Source organism: Mustela putorius, unplaced genomic scaffold (assembly GCF_011764305.1).
Source record: "Mustela putorius furo isolate JIRA1106 unplaced genomic scaffold, ASM1176430v1.1 tig00000765_pilon_pilon_pilon, whole genome shotgun sequence".
Taxonomy (NCBI): Eukaryota; Metazoa; Chordata; class Mammalia; order Carnivora; family Mustelidae; genus Mustela; species Mustela putorius.
The window spans coordinates 1,510,500-1,529,053 of NW_025421470.1; the positions used below are offsets into that span (position 1 = coordinate 1,510,500).

At 50.2% G+C, this 18,554-nt stretch overlaps 1 protein-coding gene across 2 annotated transcripts in view; it reads left to right on the top strand.

Moving 5' to 3' along the window:
• The window catches only part of UBE2G2 (ubiquitin conjugating enzyme E2 G2), a 33,038-nt gene that overhangs the window by 4,775 nt on the left and 9,709 nt on the right, over positions 1-18,554 (top strand). The window contains exons 1-3 of one of the 2 annotated variants that reach the window (XM_004762277.3): positions 10,761-10,854; positions 12,741-12,776; positions 12,870-12,915. In XM_004762277.3, the coding sequence (XP_004762334.2) occupies positions 12,875-12,915 (41 nt within the window). In that variant the 5' untranslated portion in view covers positions 10,761-10,854; positions 12,741-12,776; positions 12,870-12,874. Of the gene's footprint in view, positions 1-10,760; positions 10,855-12,740; positions 12,777-12,869; positions 12,916-18,554 lie in introns of those variants that run through there. The other variant, XM_045084342.1, reaches the window with a different exon arrangement.

The window sequence follows — 18,554 nt, forward strand, 5'->3', positions numbered from 1 at the left end:
GTACTGTTCGTTTTTGCCTGCTGTTGTCTTAAGAATTGAGATGGAATCGTGCAGTGTGTGTTCTCAGCACTGACTCTGAGAGTTAGGCCTGTCCTAGCCCATAGCTGTGGCTCCTTTCCACTGCTGGGTGGTGGTCGAGTTCATGAAGAAGCCAGAATTCATCCCGTCCTTCATGGGTGGGCACTTGGGTTGTTTCCAGTTTTTATTTATATGTGTATGTGTGTGTGTGTGTGTGTATATGATGCTGGTGTGGCCATGGCTGGTGCCTTTGTGCAAAGTCTGTATCCGGGGTGTAAGACAGCCACGGAGCTCGTAATCCACGTAATCCACGTTCCTGGTTCATGCCAGCCTGGTTCTCTGTGTGCTTGTCCCTGTGCGCATTGCCTGGAACGTTCCCTGACACCTTGGTGTGGGGCACGGTCTACATCGGGCACGGCCGTGTCTAAGGACATGGTCCCTTGTGGTTTTAATTCGTGTGCTGTGATGGAAGTTGAGCGTCCTGTCACGTTTGTAGGTGGCTTATGTGTTTTCCTTTGTGAAATGCCCGTTTTGTCTTTTACCAAATTCCCAGAGTGGTCTGTCGTTCTCTTACTGATTTGTAGGTGTCTTTCGCATGTTCTCTACGCCTTTGCGTACCCCGGTCCATGGTTGGTCGCGCATGTTGTAAGTTTGTTCTTCGTCTTCGTTCAGCCTTTGTGGCGTCTTTCTCCCCAGCTGTCTTTCTTTTTCTTTTTAAAGCTGTTTCGTTAAGGTTTAACTTACACACAACACGTTAATATACTCGGTTTACAGTGCGATGACTTTTGGGGATGCACACACCACTGAAGCCCTGGCCACAGTCAGGATGAGGGGCGTGCCCACTGCCCCACAAGTCCTTCTGCTTCTGGATCCAGCTCTTCTGTGCCTTCCTGGGCCCTGGACTCCGGGTAACGACCGACCCATCTGCTCTGAGTCACTGTAGATTGTCTCGTCTTTTCTCTCCTCGGGATTTTTTCATCCAGTGCGACTCTGTAGCCGTCCGTCCTGCGAGTTGTGGCCTTTCCGCTGCAGGGTGACCGTCTGCCGTCTGCACGGACCAGAGCATGTTCCTGCATTCGGTGGACCTTTGGGCGGTTTCTGCTTCTTGGTCAATATAAATAATCCTCCAGCAGTGCTGGAGTCTTTCCGTGGACAGACATGTTCATCTCTCGGGCAAATGCATGGCTCACCTGTGAGGTTAATGTTTGAGTTTTAAAGAAACAGCCAAACTGTTTTCCCGAGTGGTTGTACAGTTTTACATTTCTGCCGTCAGTGTATCAAAGTGGTGGTTCCACTGCCTTGTCCACGCTTGGTGTGATGGGGTTTTAAATGTTTAGTCATTCTGTTTGGTGTGTAGTGTGGTCTGTCATTGTAGTTTTACATTTTTCTTAATTTTTAAGACATCTTAATGTATTCTACCACTTTCTGTGCTTGTTTTTTAAATTGTTTTAAATTCAATTTATTTAAAAAAAAAAAAAAGAACCCCAAACCAGAACAATTCACTCATTTCCGCCCCCCCCCCAGCTTCTCCACCTCTGGCAGCCACCCGTCTGCACTTTGTATCTCTGACCTTGTTTCTTATACACACTGTCGCCTCTACGTGTGGGAGATGCTGGGTGTTCTGTCTTACTTCACTTCGCTTGATGTCCTCCAGCTCTGTCCCTGTTCCTGAAAATTGCAACAGTTCTTCCCCCTCCAAATATTCCATTGCATACAGGCTTACCCTGGCGATCTTGTGGGTTGAGTTTCAGACCACAAGAAAGTGAATATTACAGGCAAGCTGGCCACGTGGATTCTTTGGTTTCCTGGTACATGTAAAAGTTGTGTTTACACTCTGTGTAACAGCATTTTGTCTGAAAAGTGTACTCACCTGTGTTTTCCTCATTGTGTATTCTTGGCTCCTTTGTTCTAAGTTAATAGACCATATATGTGTGGATTTATTTCTGGGTTATTTTGTTCCACTAATCTAAGTATCGGCTTTTATGCCAGTTCTCGGTGTTTTAACTACTGTAGCTTTGTGATATAGTTTGGAATCAAAGAGCGTCATGCTTCCAGCTTTGTTCTTTCTCAAGTTTGCTTTGGCTACTCTGGGTCTTTGGTGGTTCCATACAATTTTTAGGCATGCTCTATTTTTTGAGAAGTGCCGTTGTAATTTTGATAGAGATTGCACTGAATCTGTATGTTGCTTTGTGTAGTATGGATATTTTAATAATTTCATTCTTCCAATCCATGAGCATAGGCTGTCTTTCCATTTCTGTCTTTCATTAATGTCTTGTAGGTTTTTTTTTTTTAAGATTTTATTTTTATTTATTTGTCAGAGAGAGCGTACAAGCAGGGGGGAATGGCAGGCAGAGGCGGAGGGAAAGGGAGAAGCGGGCTCCCCATGGAGCAGGGAGCCCGATGCGGGACTCAACCCCAGGATTGTGACCCGAGCTAAAGGCAGATGCGTAACCAACGGAGCCACCCAAGTGCCACAGTGTGTTGTAGTTTTAAACATACAGGTCTCTCACCTCCTTGGTTAAGTTTATTTCTAGGTATTTTATTCATTTTTATGCAGTTATAAATGGAATTCTTAATTCCTTTTTTTGATAATTCACTATTAATGTATAGAAACACAACAGATTTTTGTGTATTAATTTTGTTTGTGTCCTGCAACTTTACTGAATTTGTTTATTCTAACATGTGTTATTCTAACACATCCAATTCGGATGTGTTTTATTTTATGTATAATGTCATGTATGCTGTAGATAGTAACAGTTTTAATTCTTCCTTTCCAATTCGGATGTGTTTTATTTCTTTTTCTTGCCTACTCTGTTGGATAAGAGTGGTAAGAGGTATCCTTATCTTGTTCCTGATCTTAGAGGATAACCTTCCAGCTTTTCACCATTGAGTCTGGTGTTGGCTGTGGGATTTCATATATGGCTTTTGTTATGTTGAGTTGTGTTCCATCTCCACCTGCTTTGCTGAGAGTTTCTGCACCAGATGAGATAATCGTATAATTCTTATCCTTCATTTTGTTAATATGGTCTGTCCCGTTGACTCATTTGCAGATGTTGAACCATTCTTGCATTCCTGGAATAAATGTCATTTGATTATGCTCTATGATCCTCTTACTATGTGTTGAATTGGGTTTGCTAATATTTTCTTGGGGATTTTTGCATCTGTGTTCACCAGGGATATTGGCCTGTAGTTTCCTTGTGACATTCTTGTCTGGTTTTGGTATTACGGTGAAACTGGCTTTGTAAAATGTTCCCTCCGCATCTGTTTTTTGTTCGTTTGTTTGTTTTGTCTTTGTTTTGGAAGAGTTTGAGAGAAGAGCTGGTATTAATTAATTCTTTGAATGTTGGGTAGAATTCACCAGTGAAACCATCTGGTCCTGGACTTGGGTATGTTGGGAGGTTTCTAATTACTGATTCAGTCTCCTGACCAGTCATCCATGTGTTCAGATTTTCTCTTTCATCATGCTTCACTCTTAGGAGGTTGTGTGTTCCCCAAGAATTCATCCATTTCTTCTAGGTGCAGTTTGTTGGCCGGCAGTCGTCCGTGGTAGTCTCTTGTGATCCCTTGTATTTCTGTGGTGTCAGCTGTAACATCTCTTTCATTTCTACTTTTGTGGTTTGGGTCTTCTCTCCATTTAATGAGGTGAGTCTAGCTAGAGGTGTGTCGATTTTATCTTTTGAAGAACCAGCTCTTAGTTTCATCATTTCTGTTGTCTTCTTAGTCTATTTCATTTATTTCCATTCTAATGTTTGTTCCTTCCTTCCTTCTGCTAACTCTGGGCTTCACTGGTTTTTCTGGTTTCTTGAGGTGTAAAGTAGGTGCTTTATTTGAGATTTTTCCTGTTTCTTGACATAGGAATTTTCACTGTGATCTTCTCTTTTAGAACGGCTTTTGCTGCATCTCATTAATTTTAGTATATCACATTTTCTTTGTTTTAATTTTGTCTCCAGGTATTTTTTAAAATTTTTCTTTTGATTTCTTTATTGACTCATTGGTTTTTCAGTAGCATGTTGTGAATATTCCAGTGTTCTTCATGTAACTAATCTCTAGTTTCACATAATTGTGATCAGAAAAGATGCTTCGTATGATTTTACTCCTCTTAAATTTGTTAAGACTTATTCTCTGGCCTAACATGTAAATTGTCCTGGAGAATGTTCCCCTTGCACTTAAGAACAACGTGTCTTCTGCTGCTTTTGAATGGAATGCTCTGCAAATATCTGTTGAGCCCATCTGGTCTAACGTGTTACTTAAGGCCGGTGTTTTCTTACTGATTTTCTGTATGTAAGTGGGGTATTAAAATCCCCTGCTACTAGTGTATTACTGTCTGTGTCTCTCTTTAGGTCTCTCAAAATTTGCTTTATATATTCAGGGGCTCCTGTGTTGGGCGCTTAAATATTTACAAATATTACATCTTCTTGTGGATTGACTCCTTTATCGTTATGTAATTCCTTTCTTTATCTCTTAATACAGTCTCTGTTTTAAAGTCTGTTTTGTCTGGTAGAAGTATAGCTGCTCCAGATTTCTTTTGGTTTCCATTTGCATGGAACATCTTTTTTATCCCTTTACTTGTAGCGTGTGTGTCCTGACATCTCAAGTGCATCTCTTGTAAGCAGTATAGGGATGGGTCTTGAATTTTTTTTTTTTAAAGATTTTATTTATTTGTGTGACAGAGAGAGACACAGTGAGAGAGGGAACACAAGCAAGGGGAGTGGGAGAGGGAGAAGCAGGCTCGCCGCAGAGCAGGGAGCCCCATGCGGGGCTCGATCCCAGGACCCTGGGATCATAGACCTGAGCCAAAGGCAGATGCTTAAGGACTGAGCCACCCAGGTGCCCCGGCTCTTGATTTTTATTACCCATTTAGCCACTCCCTGTCTTTTGATTGGAGAGTTTAGTCCACTTACATTTGAAGTAATTACTTAGCATGTGATTGTTGCCATTTTTGTTAATTGTTTTCTGAAAGTTTTTTTTTTTTTTTTAAATTTTATTTATTTGACAGAGAGCAAGCACAAGCAGGGAAGCAGCAGGCAGAGGGAGAAGCAGACTCCCCACGGAGTGGGGAGCCCGATGGAGGGCTCGATCCCAGGACCCTGGGATTATGACCCGAGCCAAAGACAGACACTTAACCCACTGAGCCACCCAGGCGTCCCTTCTCACATTTCCTGTAGCTCCTCTCTGTTCCTTTCTTCTTCTTGCTTTCTTCTTCGTGGTTTGATGACTTTCTCAGGTGGTACGCTGGTATTTCTTTATCTTTTGTAGGTCTGCCCCAGGCTTTTGCTTTGTGGCTAGCTACCATGAGGCTTACCTATAACAACTTATGCTTGTAACAGTCTGTTTTAAGTTGATAATGACTTAAGTTCCTAAAGCTCAACACTTTTACTCTCCCTCACCCCCACATTTGATATTTTGATGTCCTACTGTACATTCTTTTATCTGTGTTCTTTTTTTTTTTTTTTAAGATTTTATTTATTTATTTGACAGAGAGAGATCACAAGTAGGCAGAGAGGCAGGCAGAGAGAGAGAGGAGGAAGCAGGCTCCCCGCTGAGCAGAGAGCCCGATGCGGGACTCGATCCCAGGACCCTGAGATCATGACCTGAGCCGAAGGCAGTGGCTTAACCCACTGAGCCACCCAGGCGCCCTATCTGTGTTCTTTAATTATCATAATCAGTTATTTTTTACTTCCTATGTCTTTTAACCTTCATCCTAGCTTTTTAAGTGCTTAACCCACTACTTTTACTATATATTCAACTTTCCAGTGAGATTTATTCTTTCACACGTGCTCTTGTGACACCCCCTCTTTTCAGCTTAAAGAAGAACATTCCTTGAAGGCCGTGTTAGTGGTGATGAACTCTTTGAGATTTTGTTTCTCCGGAAAACACTTTACGTCTTCACTTCCGAATGATGGCTTTGCCGGGTAGAGTTCTCTTGGTTAGAGGTTTTCCTTTCAGCACTGAGTACGTCGTGCCACTCTCTCTGGCCTGCAGAGTTTCTGCTGAAAGATCCGCTGAGACTTAAGGGGTTTCCTTGTCCGTAAGAAGCTGTTTTTCTCCTGCTGCTGATTCATCCTCCTGCCACGACCTCCCCTCCCTCATCTGCTGCTTTTAAGATTCGCTCCTGGTCGTTAGTTTTTGACGTGTAACCATAATATGTCTTGGTGTGGGTCCCATTGGGTTCCTCTTATTTGAAACTCTCTGGGCTTCTTGGATCTGGATGTCTGTTTCCTTCTCCAGATTAGGGAAGTTTTCAGCCATTACTTTTTTTTTTCCCCCAGCTGTTACTTCTTCAAGGAGATTTCTGAACTTTTCTCTCTCTCTCTTTTCCTGTGATCCAAATATGAGTCTGTTCGATATTGTCCTATAAGCCCCTAAGCTATCTTCACATTTTTTTTTTTTAAAGATTTTATTTATTTATTTGACAGAGAGAAATCACAAGTAGATGGAGAGGCAGGCAGAGAGAGAAGGAAGCAGGCTCCCTGCTGAGCAGAGAGCCCGATGCGGGACTCGATCCCAGGACCCTGAGATCATGACCTGAGCCGAAGGCAGCGGCTTAACCCACTGAGCCACCCAGGCATCCCTATCTTCACATTTTTTTCTTTTTTCTTCTTGCTGCTCTGATCACCTGAGCTCCACTCCTTGACTGAGCTGACCCTTTCTTCTGCTTCATCTAGGCTGTGTTTCAGTCAGCTTTTGTATTCCTCTCTCTGCAACTTCTTTGTTTGTTTGTTTGTTTTTAGAGAGGGAGAGAGGGAGTTGAGGGGGCAGAAGGGGAGAGAATCCACAGAGAGACCCCCGCTCCACACCCAGTGCAGGGCCCCCTGCACAGAGAGACCGGCTCCTGAATCTGTGGCTTCTTGCTTTCCCAGGGGTACTGCCTGTTTAAGAACCCTTCCTTCACTGGTTAGGGTCCTCCAGAACCCACAGCGTAAGTCCCACTGGCTGCCGGAGTCAGGTGATGTAGAGAAGTCCCCAGAAGCAGGCATAGAATTTGGGACACCAGATAAGTGTGAGCTCCTTTCTGTGTGATACTGATTATTACAGTTTCCTGGGAGCGGGTGCCCAAGTGTCCCTGGCCTGCAGAGCCAGGTGATCGAGAGCTGTTCGGTGGATGACAGCCCCAGAAATCAGGGCACTAGGTACGCATAGAAGCTCCCTTCAGGGAGATGCTGGTGCCCCAGAGCCCAGCAAAGGGTGGGGGCAAGGGTGGCCCCCAAGTCCCCGTTCCCAGTGGAGAGTGACCCAGCAGGCTGTTGACGTGTGTGTGTGTCAGATCACGTGCCTGCCCTCAGGCCGGCGCCCCGACAGACGCAGGTGAGCCTGCTTCTCTTCGGTCTAGGCACAAGCCACGGACTCCCTCTGAGCTGGGCCCCGGGGCGCCTGGGTCCCCGTGTGCAAGCCGCTCCAGGGAGCCTTCCCGAATTACTCCTGTCTTGCGGTCTCGGGATGCGAGTCCCCTGGGATTTCAAAGTTAGGTGTTTGGGGGCTTGTCTATTCAAGTGTACGTCTTAGAAGTCGGGGCGCTGCTGTGAGGTTGGAACCTTTTGCTGCTCAGGGAGAAGCTCTGGATTTTGCGTTTGCTCCTGGTTGTGAGATACCGCGAGGAGGGCTGGGATTCTGTCCCAGCCTCTCCCCGCTGCTTCAGCGTGGTTTCCTCCTCACTTGCTTGATGTGTGCTTATGGCCCAGCCAGCCTTTAGGGTTTTATTTTGTTTTTAAGACTTTTATTATTTTTTTTTATAGATTTTTATTTATTTGACAGAGAGAGATCACAAGTCTCTGTGAGGCAGAGAGGCAGGCGGGGCAGGGGAGCAGGCTCCCTGCTGAGCAGAGAGCCCGATGCGGGGCTCGATCCCAGGACCCTGAGATCACGATCCAAGCCTATGGCAGAGGCTCAACCCACTGAGCCACCCAGGCGCCCCCAGACTTTATTTTATTTTAGAGAGAGAGTGTACGTGCATGTGAATTGGGGGAAGGGCAGAGGGGGAGCGAATCTCAAGCAGGTTCCCTGCTGAGCACTGAGCCCAACGCAGGACTTGATCCCAAGACCTCAGGATCATGACGTGAGCCGAAGGCAGATGCTCATCCGATGGAACCACCCAGGCGCCCCGATAGGTGCTTTCCTAATCAATGACACTGAGCATTGTTCTGTGTGTTTCATGCCATCCTGGGTCTTGAGTCTTCTGCTGATTTTCAAGTATATTGTTTTCTTGGTAAGTTGTAACAGTTCTTTATATAATGTATCTACAGTCTTTCGTTGGATGTTTTGTAAATATTTTCCCTTAAACTGAGGCTTGCCCTTTTTTAAAATTGTGGTTAAAAAAAAACCCCATAATTTCCTCTTCTTACCAGTTTTTAAGTGTACATTACAGTGTTAACCCTATGCATGCTGTTGTCTAGCAGAGCCTTAGAACTCCTTGGTTTTGTGTGACCGGAGGGCACTGCCGGAGCAGCAGCCCGTGTGGTGTGCCTTTGAGTTTCCGTAGCGCAGCCTTTTGAAGAGCAGAGGATTTCTTGATTTCACTGAAGTCCAGTCTGTTTACTTCCAAAATATTTCATGCTCTCCGTGTTTAAGAAACCCCAGCCTACTGGGAGATTGCTACGATTTTCTCCTATGACAAATCACGTGTCTTTCTCAGTACGGTGTAGTTTCTCCTGGTCATCTGTGGTCAGTGTCAGGGAAAGGCTTGGGCGCGCCGTGAGTTAAGGGTCAGGGTTCCCCTGCAGATTACTTACAGATGGCCGCGCGCCTGCTCGAGGACCGTGTTCGTGTTCTAGAGCTGCAGAGACAAAATACCTGGGAGTAGGGCCTCCAACAACAGAAATATTGTCTTTGGGTCTGACGTCCAGCTGGGGGCAGGCCTGGCTCTTCCGGAGCCTCTCTCCTGGGGGTGTGTGTGGGTGCCATCCTCCTGGGGCTGGGTGCTGGTCGTCCGAGAACACCAGGCCTGGTGGACTCAGGCCCTTAACAGCCTCATTTTTATTTAATCATCTCTTTACAGACCCTCGGTACAAGCTTTTCTCCACTTTCTGTGGTTTTTTTTTTTTTTCATTTCGTTGTACACCTGTACAGAGAGCGTGTATCTTTTCTTCCAGCAGCGAAATACTCCGTTGGTAGAAGAATCATGATTTGACTGACTGGTCCCCTGTTGATAGATATTTGGGTCAAATTTCCAGTGTTTTGCTATTACAAATAATTCTGAAATGAATAGCCTAATGCCTACCTCTTTTCCTGTTTTTACCAGTGTATCTGTTGCTAGGGGAGGCTCCAAGACTGGGATCGCTGGGTCGGAGTTGAGTTTCTATTGCATTTTGTGTGGTGACTTTTTTAAGCCACTATTAAAATGTTTTGAACAAATTAGCATTCTCAAGGGTTCAGTGCTATGGTTTGTGCAGACTTCTCTGATACTGTTAAGAGTTTTTCTTTTTGAATTTGCTTTTGCCAGTAAACGTGAAAGCTCTGCGGGTGTGTGTTTGGAACAAAGCGGAGAAAGGAGAGTCAGGACCCCTTTCCCTCGGGGCAGCTTGGGCCGCGCAGTTCCCCTCTGACCAGTAGGTGCCGCTGTCGAGTCAGGATGCGGGTGGGCCGCGCCGGGTGCTGGGTGCTTGCAGCCGCCCAGAGAGCACCCTCCGGCCTCCCTCCGGGGAGGGTGAGCGCTTCCAGCGGGCCGCAGGTGAAGAGCACAGCCAGCTTGTTTGCGGGGAAGCACCCCTTCAGGGCTCCCGGGGAACCAGTGCCGTCTCTACTGTTGTGCTCTCTCAGGCACAGCGGTTTGTAACTCACCTGCTTTAATCTGTTGGGTTTTTCTTGTAATACGGTGATTTGACTTTAGACGTGAAAACTAGACTGGATTTCAGATGACTGGGTGTGCGGAGCCTGGGGAGCTGGGTTCTGGGATCCCCTGGGGCCGCTCTCCTGGTCGGCTGTCACGCAGAGACGCGACGAGGGGCTGCGACAGAGTCTGTCTTGCCCCACCCGAGGGGCTCGGCCTTCCTGGTACCCCTCCTCCTCATCCGCACCTGGTGCCCGCTCCGAGGCGTCTGCTGCCCTGCTTCCCCGGCTTCCTCTGGGCGCCCGCTCTGGCCCTTCCCTTCCCGCGGCCGGCTATGACTTCTGTGGCTCTCAGTGGATCCGGCTGGCTCGGCAGCTCGTATTCCTTGTGGAGGACTCGTTCCTGGCAGAATGTGGAGCGTTCCTGGTCCCTTCTCCCTCCGTGGCGGTGGTACTCCCTGGTCATTGTGGAGACCTGCCGGTGGCACCTGAGTTTCCAGGTGTTCCCTGGGGGACTGCCCGGCGGCTCTGTCCCTTCCGTGTGCACGTAGATTTCTACGGCTAGTGTCGTCTCTCCCTGGAGCCTCGCACTTGTCCCTCCAGCCACCTGCCTGTTCTATTGCCTTTTTATTTTTTTAAGGTTTATTTTACGTGTTTTAGAGAGTGAGAGTGAGTGGCGGAAAGGGGCAGAGGGAGAAGGAGATAGAATCCCAAGCAGACTCCTGGCTAAATGCAGAGCCGGACGTGGGCTCGATCCCTTGACCCTGAGATCATGACCTGGGCCAAAACCAAGTCAGATGACTAACCAGCTGAGCCGCCCAGAAGCCCTTGACTTGTCTGTTTCCTGGTCTCCATTTTAATGTGTTTACATGAAAATTCCTGCTTTCCCTTCAAGCCTGTCCCTTCCTGTTCCGTCACAGGAATAGTGCCACCGTTCGCTTAGTTGTTTGGCCAGGAACCCGGGAACAGCCTTGTTCTTCCTCTCTGCCTGCAGAACGGACCCCCCCGCCGGGACCCCAGTTCTCACTTACTACTCTGACTCAAGCCAGCTCCTTCCCCATCTAGACTGTCGTGGTAACAACTCTTAAAATCCTTTATTAATTTGAAGGGCACCAGGGTGTTTCAGTCAGTTAAGTGTCTGCCTTCGGCTCAGGTCATGATATCAGGGTTCTGGGATCGAGTCCCTGTGGGTGCGTGTCAGCCTCCCTACTCAGCGAGGGGTCCGCTTGTCCCTCTCCCTCTGCCCACCCCCTCCCGATTGCTCGTGCTCTTTATCTTTTCTCGAATAAATAAGTCTTTTTTAAAAAGTTAATTTGGAATCCGCTGGTGTGAGGACAGGTGCAGGAAAGACATGTTCCCCTCAGTGAGCTCCCCGAGCATCGCCGCCCCCGGGTAAGCAAGAAGTCTGAGCTCCCCAGGACCCCACAGTGTGGGACTGCCACGCCCCAGAGCAGCTCTGTCTTCGCAGGAGAATCACCAGCTTGCTTTGTTTTTCCACCGAAGCCTGGGTTCTTAAACGTTGGCGCTCAGCTTGCCGGGTTTTTAATGAACGTAGTCAGTGTAACCTAGCTATACATGTAGTTTGTGTTGTGTGTTCTGGGTCGTGCGTATGTATGTAGCGTGAGGAGTATTGTGTTGATAGGTAGACACCTGGCTTCCTCGCACAACTTTATGTTGTGTGTAGCATCATTTATTGTCGCTTTTGTTGCCTTGTGTGACCCTGCCACAGTCTCTTAATCTCATCTTCTATAGATAGATATTTGGGTGTTTTCATTTTTGGGGGCTGTTATGGATAATGCTTGTACCAGGGGGTGTTACTCAGCCACAACAAAGTATGAAATCTTGCCGTTTGCGACAACTTGGAGGGACCTCGAGAGCGTCACACTAAGCAGAGTGAGACAGAGACGAGTGTCAGGTGGTCTGTCTCGCGCAGGGAATCTTAATCAGAGCGGCCGCTCCCGGACTCAGGACGGCCTCGTGGTAGCCGCGGGGGATGGGCCGTGGGCAGGAAGCGTGGAAGTGGTCGGAAGGTACTGGTGACAAGAGGAGCGAGGCCTGGGGATGTCACGCACAGCACGGCGCCTGCAGTTGATAATGCCATGTGGTGCGTTTGAAAGTTGCTAAGAAAGTAGATCTTAAAAGTTCTTATTGGAAGAAAAACTGATTTGTGAGCGTGTGTTGGTGGACGTTAACTAACCAGACGACGTACCGCGCCCATTTCAGAATATAAACGGTACCGGCTCCCTGTGTCGCACCTGAAACTAACATGGGATAAGTCAGCTCTATCTCAGTTAAAAAAAAAAGGAGCCCCTCCAGTGTCACCTTCACAGCGAGGCGTCCCCTGCCCCCGCGGGCATGTCTTTCTCTCACTTTGTCACGTCGTACTCTCTGGTACCTGGAACTTTCTTCACGAGTGGTCCTTGTCTGCAGTCTCCCTTCCCGAGCGCCTGAGCTCACTGAAGGCAGGGCCCTTGCCTGTCCTTTGCCCCTGCGTGTCCACTGGCCGGAGGAGTGCTGGGCAGAGACGTGTGACGGACCATCAGTGCTCGGCCGCGTCTTGTCGCCGTGGCCTCGCGGGCTGCTCAGATCGCTGCTGCCCGTGGCTCTGGGCTGCTCCTCAGAGCTCCGAGGGGACCGGGAGTATCCGTGTCTGAATGGTCTTGTGACCAGACTTTTAACTGTGTGCGTTTTTTAAAAGATTTTATTTATTTATTTAACAGAGATCACGAGCAGGCAGAGAGGCAGGCAGAGAGAGAGGGGGAAGCCGGCTCCCTGCTGAGCAGAGAGCCCGATGCGGGACTCGATCCCAGCACCCTGAGATCATGACCTGAGCCGAAGGCAGAGGCTTCACCCACTGAGCCACCCAGACGCCCCTCTTACATACTTTTAAAAAGTGTTTTTTAAAATGCCAGCCTAATACACATTGTGTTTCATAATGGTTTTACTTTTTCGTTTTATAGAACTAACGCTGAATCCTCCAGAAGGAATTGTGGCAGGTAAGGCACTGCACTTAACCTCTTTATAACCTACTTCTGATCGCCAGTGTTGCCTTCACAATTCATTGTGGAAATTGTTTTTTTCCCCTGCAGGCCCCATGAATGAAGAGAACTTTTTCGAGTGGGAGGCACTGATCATGTAAGTTCGTTACATGTGTTTCTGGTTTTCAAGACTTTCCCGGACACGGGACCTTTGAACCCCTTCAGCGGCCATGCGGTGCTTCCAAGTGTCCGTTCCTTCGTGCGTTTCCTGAGTTGAGCTCTTTCTAGTCTGCTCGACTCAGAGCAGGGGACAGCACAGATGTGCATCCTGAGAAGCAGAAATGTTTCCTTAGAGCCAGTGAAAGGTTTAGTCGATGTTGTATTTCTAGGGTTTTATAGTAATTAAGACTTTTTTAAAAAGATCGTATTTATTTGACAGAGGGCGAGCGAGCAGAGGCAGGGCTGCGGCAGAGGGAGAAGCCGGCTTCCCGCTGAGCAGGGGGCCCGATGCGGGGCTCGATCCCACGACTCTGGGGTCACATCCTCAGTCCGAGGGGGACACTTAACCGACTGAGCCCCCCAGATGCCGCACAGTAATACATTTTGAATGTTGTGTGGCTGCGCTGGCAGTTCTCACCTTGGGGAGTCCCCAAGAGCCCTCAGCTCTGAGTGGAGATGGGCCCCTCAGGGGCTGAGGGGTTCTGATGCCCTCTCGGGGGCCAGAGTGAGCCTCTGGCCCTACGCGCCTGTGCACCCACACTTCCCTCTTCCTCTCGTCCCCACGGAGCGCCTCGTCTGCTGCTGCCGCTCTCTCCGGGCGCCTCGTCCGGCTTCCGTGGTCCCTGACCCCGGCACGCGGCTTAGTTCTGAGGCCAGCAGTGTGGTGCCTGGCCCTGCCGTGGAAAGCTCATGCGTGGATTTCCCATTTCACTTAGGGATGTTACTTCAGGGGGTCACAAACGGATCCCCGAATCTAGAATGTTCTAGATTCCTGTGACCCAGACGCTTTGTTTGCCTTCTTCCTACTTTATGTGGGCAGTTTCTGCGTTCCTGTCCTGTCTGAGACCTGCTGTATTTTCAGCAGAACGTGCTTCAGTAACGTTTGTGAAGTTGTGAGGTGGTCCCCGGACTCTCCGTTCTCCCTGTAGGAAGACGAGATGTCTCAGTCAGTTGGCAGGTGCTGGGGCTGGATTTTGTTGGGTTGAGGAGTGAGGGGCAGGGGCAGCCGGGCCTTTAGACACTGTCCCCACCCCTTGGGGGTCTGCCCAGGGCCAGCGTCACATTAGCTCTTCGTGCTTTCCGTGCTTGAGGAGCACTGATAGTGTCCCTGGAGGTTAGAGTAACGTATGGAAATTGATGACAAGAATGAGGGTTTTTGATAAAGCAAAATATTTTCGACTGTCCAGAGAAAGTACAGCATGCGTGCTGTCTGATGGCTTGGGCCTGTGATGCCCGCTGTTCTTCCCGTGCTGAAATGTTCCCGGCATGAGGAGGTCTTTGCAGTCTGTACTTCTGTCTCATCTTGTGTCTTTTGTCCCCTGAAGCAATTACCATGGGATGACGGGGGTCCAGCTCCGCAGTGTCCCGCGTCTGCTGGAGCATGGCGCTGGCTGCTGTGTCCGCCGCAGAGCCTTTTTTTTTTTTAAGGAAACAGCAGATTATATCATTGGAACTTGAGTGATAGCCCTGCTTTCCCACTTGCTGTATGCTGTGCGTTCTCTCCGTGTTCACGCGGGCAGCTGTGCGCGCCACCTGCCTGCGAGCCTGTGGGAGGGACACGGGGCTTTGGAAGGCTCGAGTGCAGAGGTGAGTGGCCCCTGGCAGGTCTGACAGTTCGCAGGGCAGTGGCTCGTGCCTGTCGGCAGGCTTGGGTAGAAACCCTCTAAGGGACATGGGAGCCTTCCGGTGTGATTTCTGAAGTGTTGGGGTAACTAAACCTGTTAGGGTAACTGTTACTAATTTTAGATAAACACTATAATATTGAACCAGTATTTTGAAAACACAGTAATAATGAGATGCAAAGGCAACAAAAGCAGAAATCAAGGAGCAGGACAAGGTCCATCGGGAAAGCTTCTGCTCAGCGCAGGAAGCCACCGACAGGACGAAAAGGCCGCCTGCAGGATGGGAGAGGAGGTTTGTGGTCCCGTGCCTGTGCGCTCTCCGAAGTACATGAAGACCTGGCAGAGCTCAACTCCAAAAATGTAAATCATCTGATTTACCAACGGGCCGAGGACCTGAATACGCGCTTTTCTGAAGAAGACACACAGATGGCTGACGGGCGTGTGGAAGGGAGCTCGGCATCACTCGGTGTCCCGGGAGTGCGCTTCCGAACCCCAGGGAGGCGTCACCTCGCACCAGTCAGCACGGGAGTCACACAGCAAGACTAGAAGTGACAGGTGCTGGCGAGGCTGCGGAGAGAGGGGAGCCGCGTCACCCTGCTGCTGGGAGTGCCGGTTGCTGCATCCGGTCCGGAAAACTGCGGGGCGTCCCCGAACTGAAACAGACTGCAGTACTGAGCCTTTACCCAGAGACAACGCAAACCCCGGCTCAAGCCGTCAGCATCTCCGTGTTCCCGGCAGCGTTATTTGCAGCAGCCAAGACCTGGAAGCCCCCAAAGTTGCTCTCCAGTGATGGACGAGTGGACAGAACAGGCAGTGTGTGTACACACGCATGTGCGCGCACACACACAGGATAGCAGCCTAAAAAGGAAGGAAATCGTGCCATTGGTGAAAACGTGGGTGGACCTTGAGGGTATTATACTAAGTGAGATGAGTCAGAGGAAGAGAAATACCATAGGATCTCACAGGTGGGATCTGAAAGCCCCAAACCCCGAAGGTCCGAGAACAGCTGGGCCCTGGAGGGCCGGAGTGGGGGCCACAGTGAAACGGGCAACGGAGGACGAAAGCCCAAACTTGCGGCTGCGGAATGACTCTGTCCCGGCAGTGTGGGGGACAGCAGGGTGACCGGGGCTGGTGGCACTGCAGCAGGCAGATGAAAGTCCTCATCTCAAGAAGGAACAGTCTGTAACTTCGTACGGTGATGGGTGTTCCCTCGATTGACGGTGGTCGTCCTGTAGGTCTCCAGAGCGTGGCCCCTGCTGTCCCGCTCCCAGGACGTAGACCGGCGTGTGTCAGTTATGCCTCAGCTTCAACTTCAACATCAAAAAAAGTAAGGAGAGCTCTTCGGGTTCCTTCCGCGCGTTTATATCTGAGTAAGGCTGTTGCGTTAGCGTGGAATTCCCCTGCTTCAGGATTTGGTGCGCCCGTGGGTCTTGGTCCTGTTCCAGACCCTTTTACAAACAAGAGGCCGTTTACAAATGCACTTAAAACACCTATTGGGGAATTAGCTGTCGCCCCATCGATCGGCCTCACGCGGCTGTGTTCGCAGACACCTGGCTGAGTTTCACTGCTTAGTGATGGCTTTTCTTTTCTCTCTTTTGTTCTTTGATTGTCTCCGGAGTTTCTATGGTGCCCCAGTGTTTCTGAAACCATGCGTGCCCCGTTTCCGGGGGGGCACGGGGTCTCACCCACAGGGCCCCCGTCTCTCCTCGGCTGTGCAGTGAGGGTGCTTGGGCCACAGGTACAGAGGATTTGGGGGGACCCCATGTGTGCCCCCAAGAGAAGGAGGCGGAGGGTGTACGATGTGAGCGCAGCAGATCAGTGCACAGGAGGGGCACGGAGAACGAAACTGCACAAGCTCCTCTCGGAGGATAAGCAGAAGGCAGCTCTGGGACGCCCGGCTGGCCCCAGCAGAAGGGCGTGTGACTCTTGATGTTGGGGTCTTGAGTTCGAGCCCCACATGGGTGCAGAGATGACTTAAATAAAACCTTTAAGAAAACTGGTGGAAGGTAAGTCTGCTGGCTCCCGGCTGGGCATACGGTGGAGTCTGAGCCACGGCCCGGAAGACGACCAGGCCTCCCAGCAGACGGAGAGCTGTGGGGCCCGCGGGCTGGGGGCCGGCGGAGCCTCATGCCCTCGCGCCTGCCGCTCTGCGCTTGATCGGAGCAAAACAGACCGGCACACCGTCCGCATAGGGAGGTGGTGTCCCATTCGGCCTCTTCTGGCTCCAGAGTCTGGCCCGTGTGGCCTCGTCGCGCTGGGCTGTCTGGGGACCCTGTCCGCACAGGGTGGGTGTGCTTCTCCGGGGGAGCCCTCGGTGAGGACGGGAAAAGCCTGTGCTGCGGGCCGGCTCTGTGTCCTCGGGCTAGAAGAGGGGGGAAGGCCTTGGGGATCTCACTGCCCTGTTCTGTGCTTCCCCAGGGCTCTCGGAGCACGGCCGTGAGCCGGCTCCCTTCCCCGCCCTCGCCCGCGCTTCGCGCCATCCCCGCTGCCTTGTGGGTGTGCGCGGCGCTCCCCGGGGCCGTGTTTGACTTCTCCGAACCCAGTGTGCGGAGGGTCTCTGGGGACTTGCCCGCTGCCCCTGGGTCTTGGTGGCCTGCACAACTGTTGCCCATTACCTGGACTCCTCTTGTGGAGTCTTTATATATTTTGGATACAAATCCTTTGTCCGACATGTGATTTTCAGGTGTTTCTTTCCTTTCAGCAGTTTCTTTCCTTTACAGACCAGGCTTTTGGTGTCGCACAGCTCACGGTCCCAGAGGTTTTCTTCTGTGTTTTCTGTTCGTAGCTCTTACGTTTACATTTCATGTGCTTGGACCGTTGGGGGTTCTCTTTGGAGACGGCATTCGGGAGGGCCCAGCTTTAGTCACCGGCACGGGGCTGCACACTTGCCTTGGCCGCCCCGCAGACATCAGCCGAGCACCCGCGCGCGGGTTTCTGTCGGACTCCGAGTCGCGCTTCGTTGATCTGGGCCTGTCCTCCCGTCGTCGCCGTCTTGGTTCCTGGAGCTTTGGAGGAGGTTTTGGAATTGGAAAGTGCGAGTCCTGTCGCTCTGTTCTTCCTCCAGATTCTTTTGCCTCTTCCTGGGTCCCTCGCATGTCCCTCTGCATCTTAGGATCGGCGCGTCGGTGTCCGCAGCGACGCCAGCGGGAGTTTCCACGGGGAGCTGTGGGCTTGGCCAAGGACGGCTGCCGCCTGCACAGCCTCAGGGCTCGCTCCCAGGCCACTTCATTAGGTCTCTTCACATTCTTGTCAGTCGTGCCGAGATATAGTTTTAAATAATTTTTTTATTATTTAAGGATTTTTATTTTTTATTTGACAGACAGAGATCACAAGCAGGCAGAGAGGCAGGCAGAGAGAGAGGAGAAGCAGGCTCCCTGCTGAGCAGAGAGCCCGATGTGGGGCTCGATCCCAGGACCCCGAGATCATGACCTGAGCTGAAGGCAGAGGCTTAACCCACTGAGCCACCCAGGCGCCCCACCATGATACTTTTTTAATTTGAAAAAATCCGGTTTCGCAGATGAAGGTGTGTGAGTAGATGAACAGAGACGAGCTTGTTAGCCTTGGGGAGGTGAGTCCGGAGGCGGCGTGGAGGGGAGCGTTTTGTTATGTTATACACCTCATGTATTTGAGTATTTTCCAACACGTACTTTTCTAGTCAGAGTCAGTTCATGTCGTGAAGGTTGGTGTTTGTTAGAACCGACTGGGAAGTTCTCGGAATGATAGGCTCATTGCGTTCAAGTATAGGTCAGATACGTTTGATTCCGTTTTCAGGGATGTCTGTATCACAGAAAACCCCAAATCAGAGGATGCTTGCAGCCTCCTTATGGACTGGTTCAGGCTGAGAAAACTCTGTGCTGTGCCGCGCTCTCCCGAAGCACAGGACATCTGTCCTGTCTTCCTCCCAGGGTTCTCGGCCCGGGTTCCGCACGTTGGGACGATCAGGGCGCACAGGGCA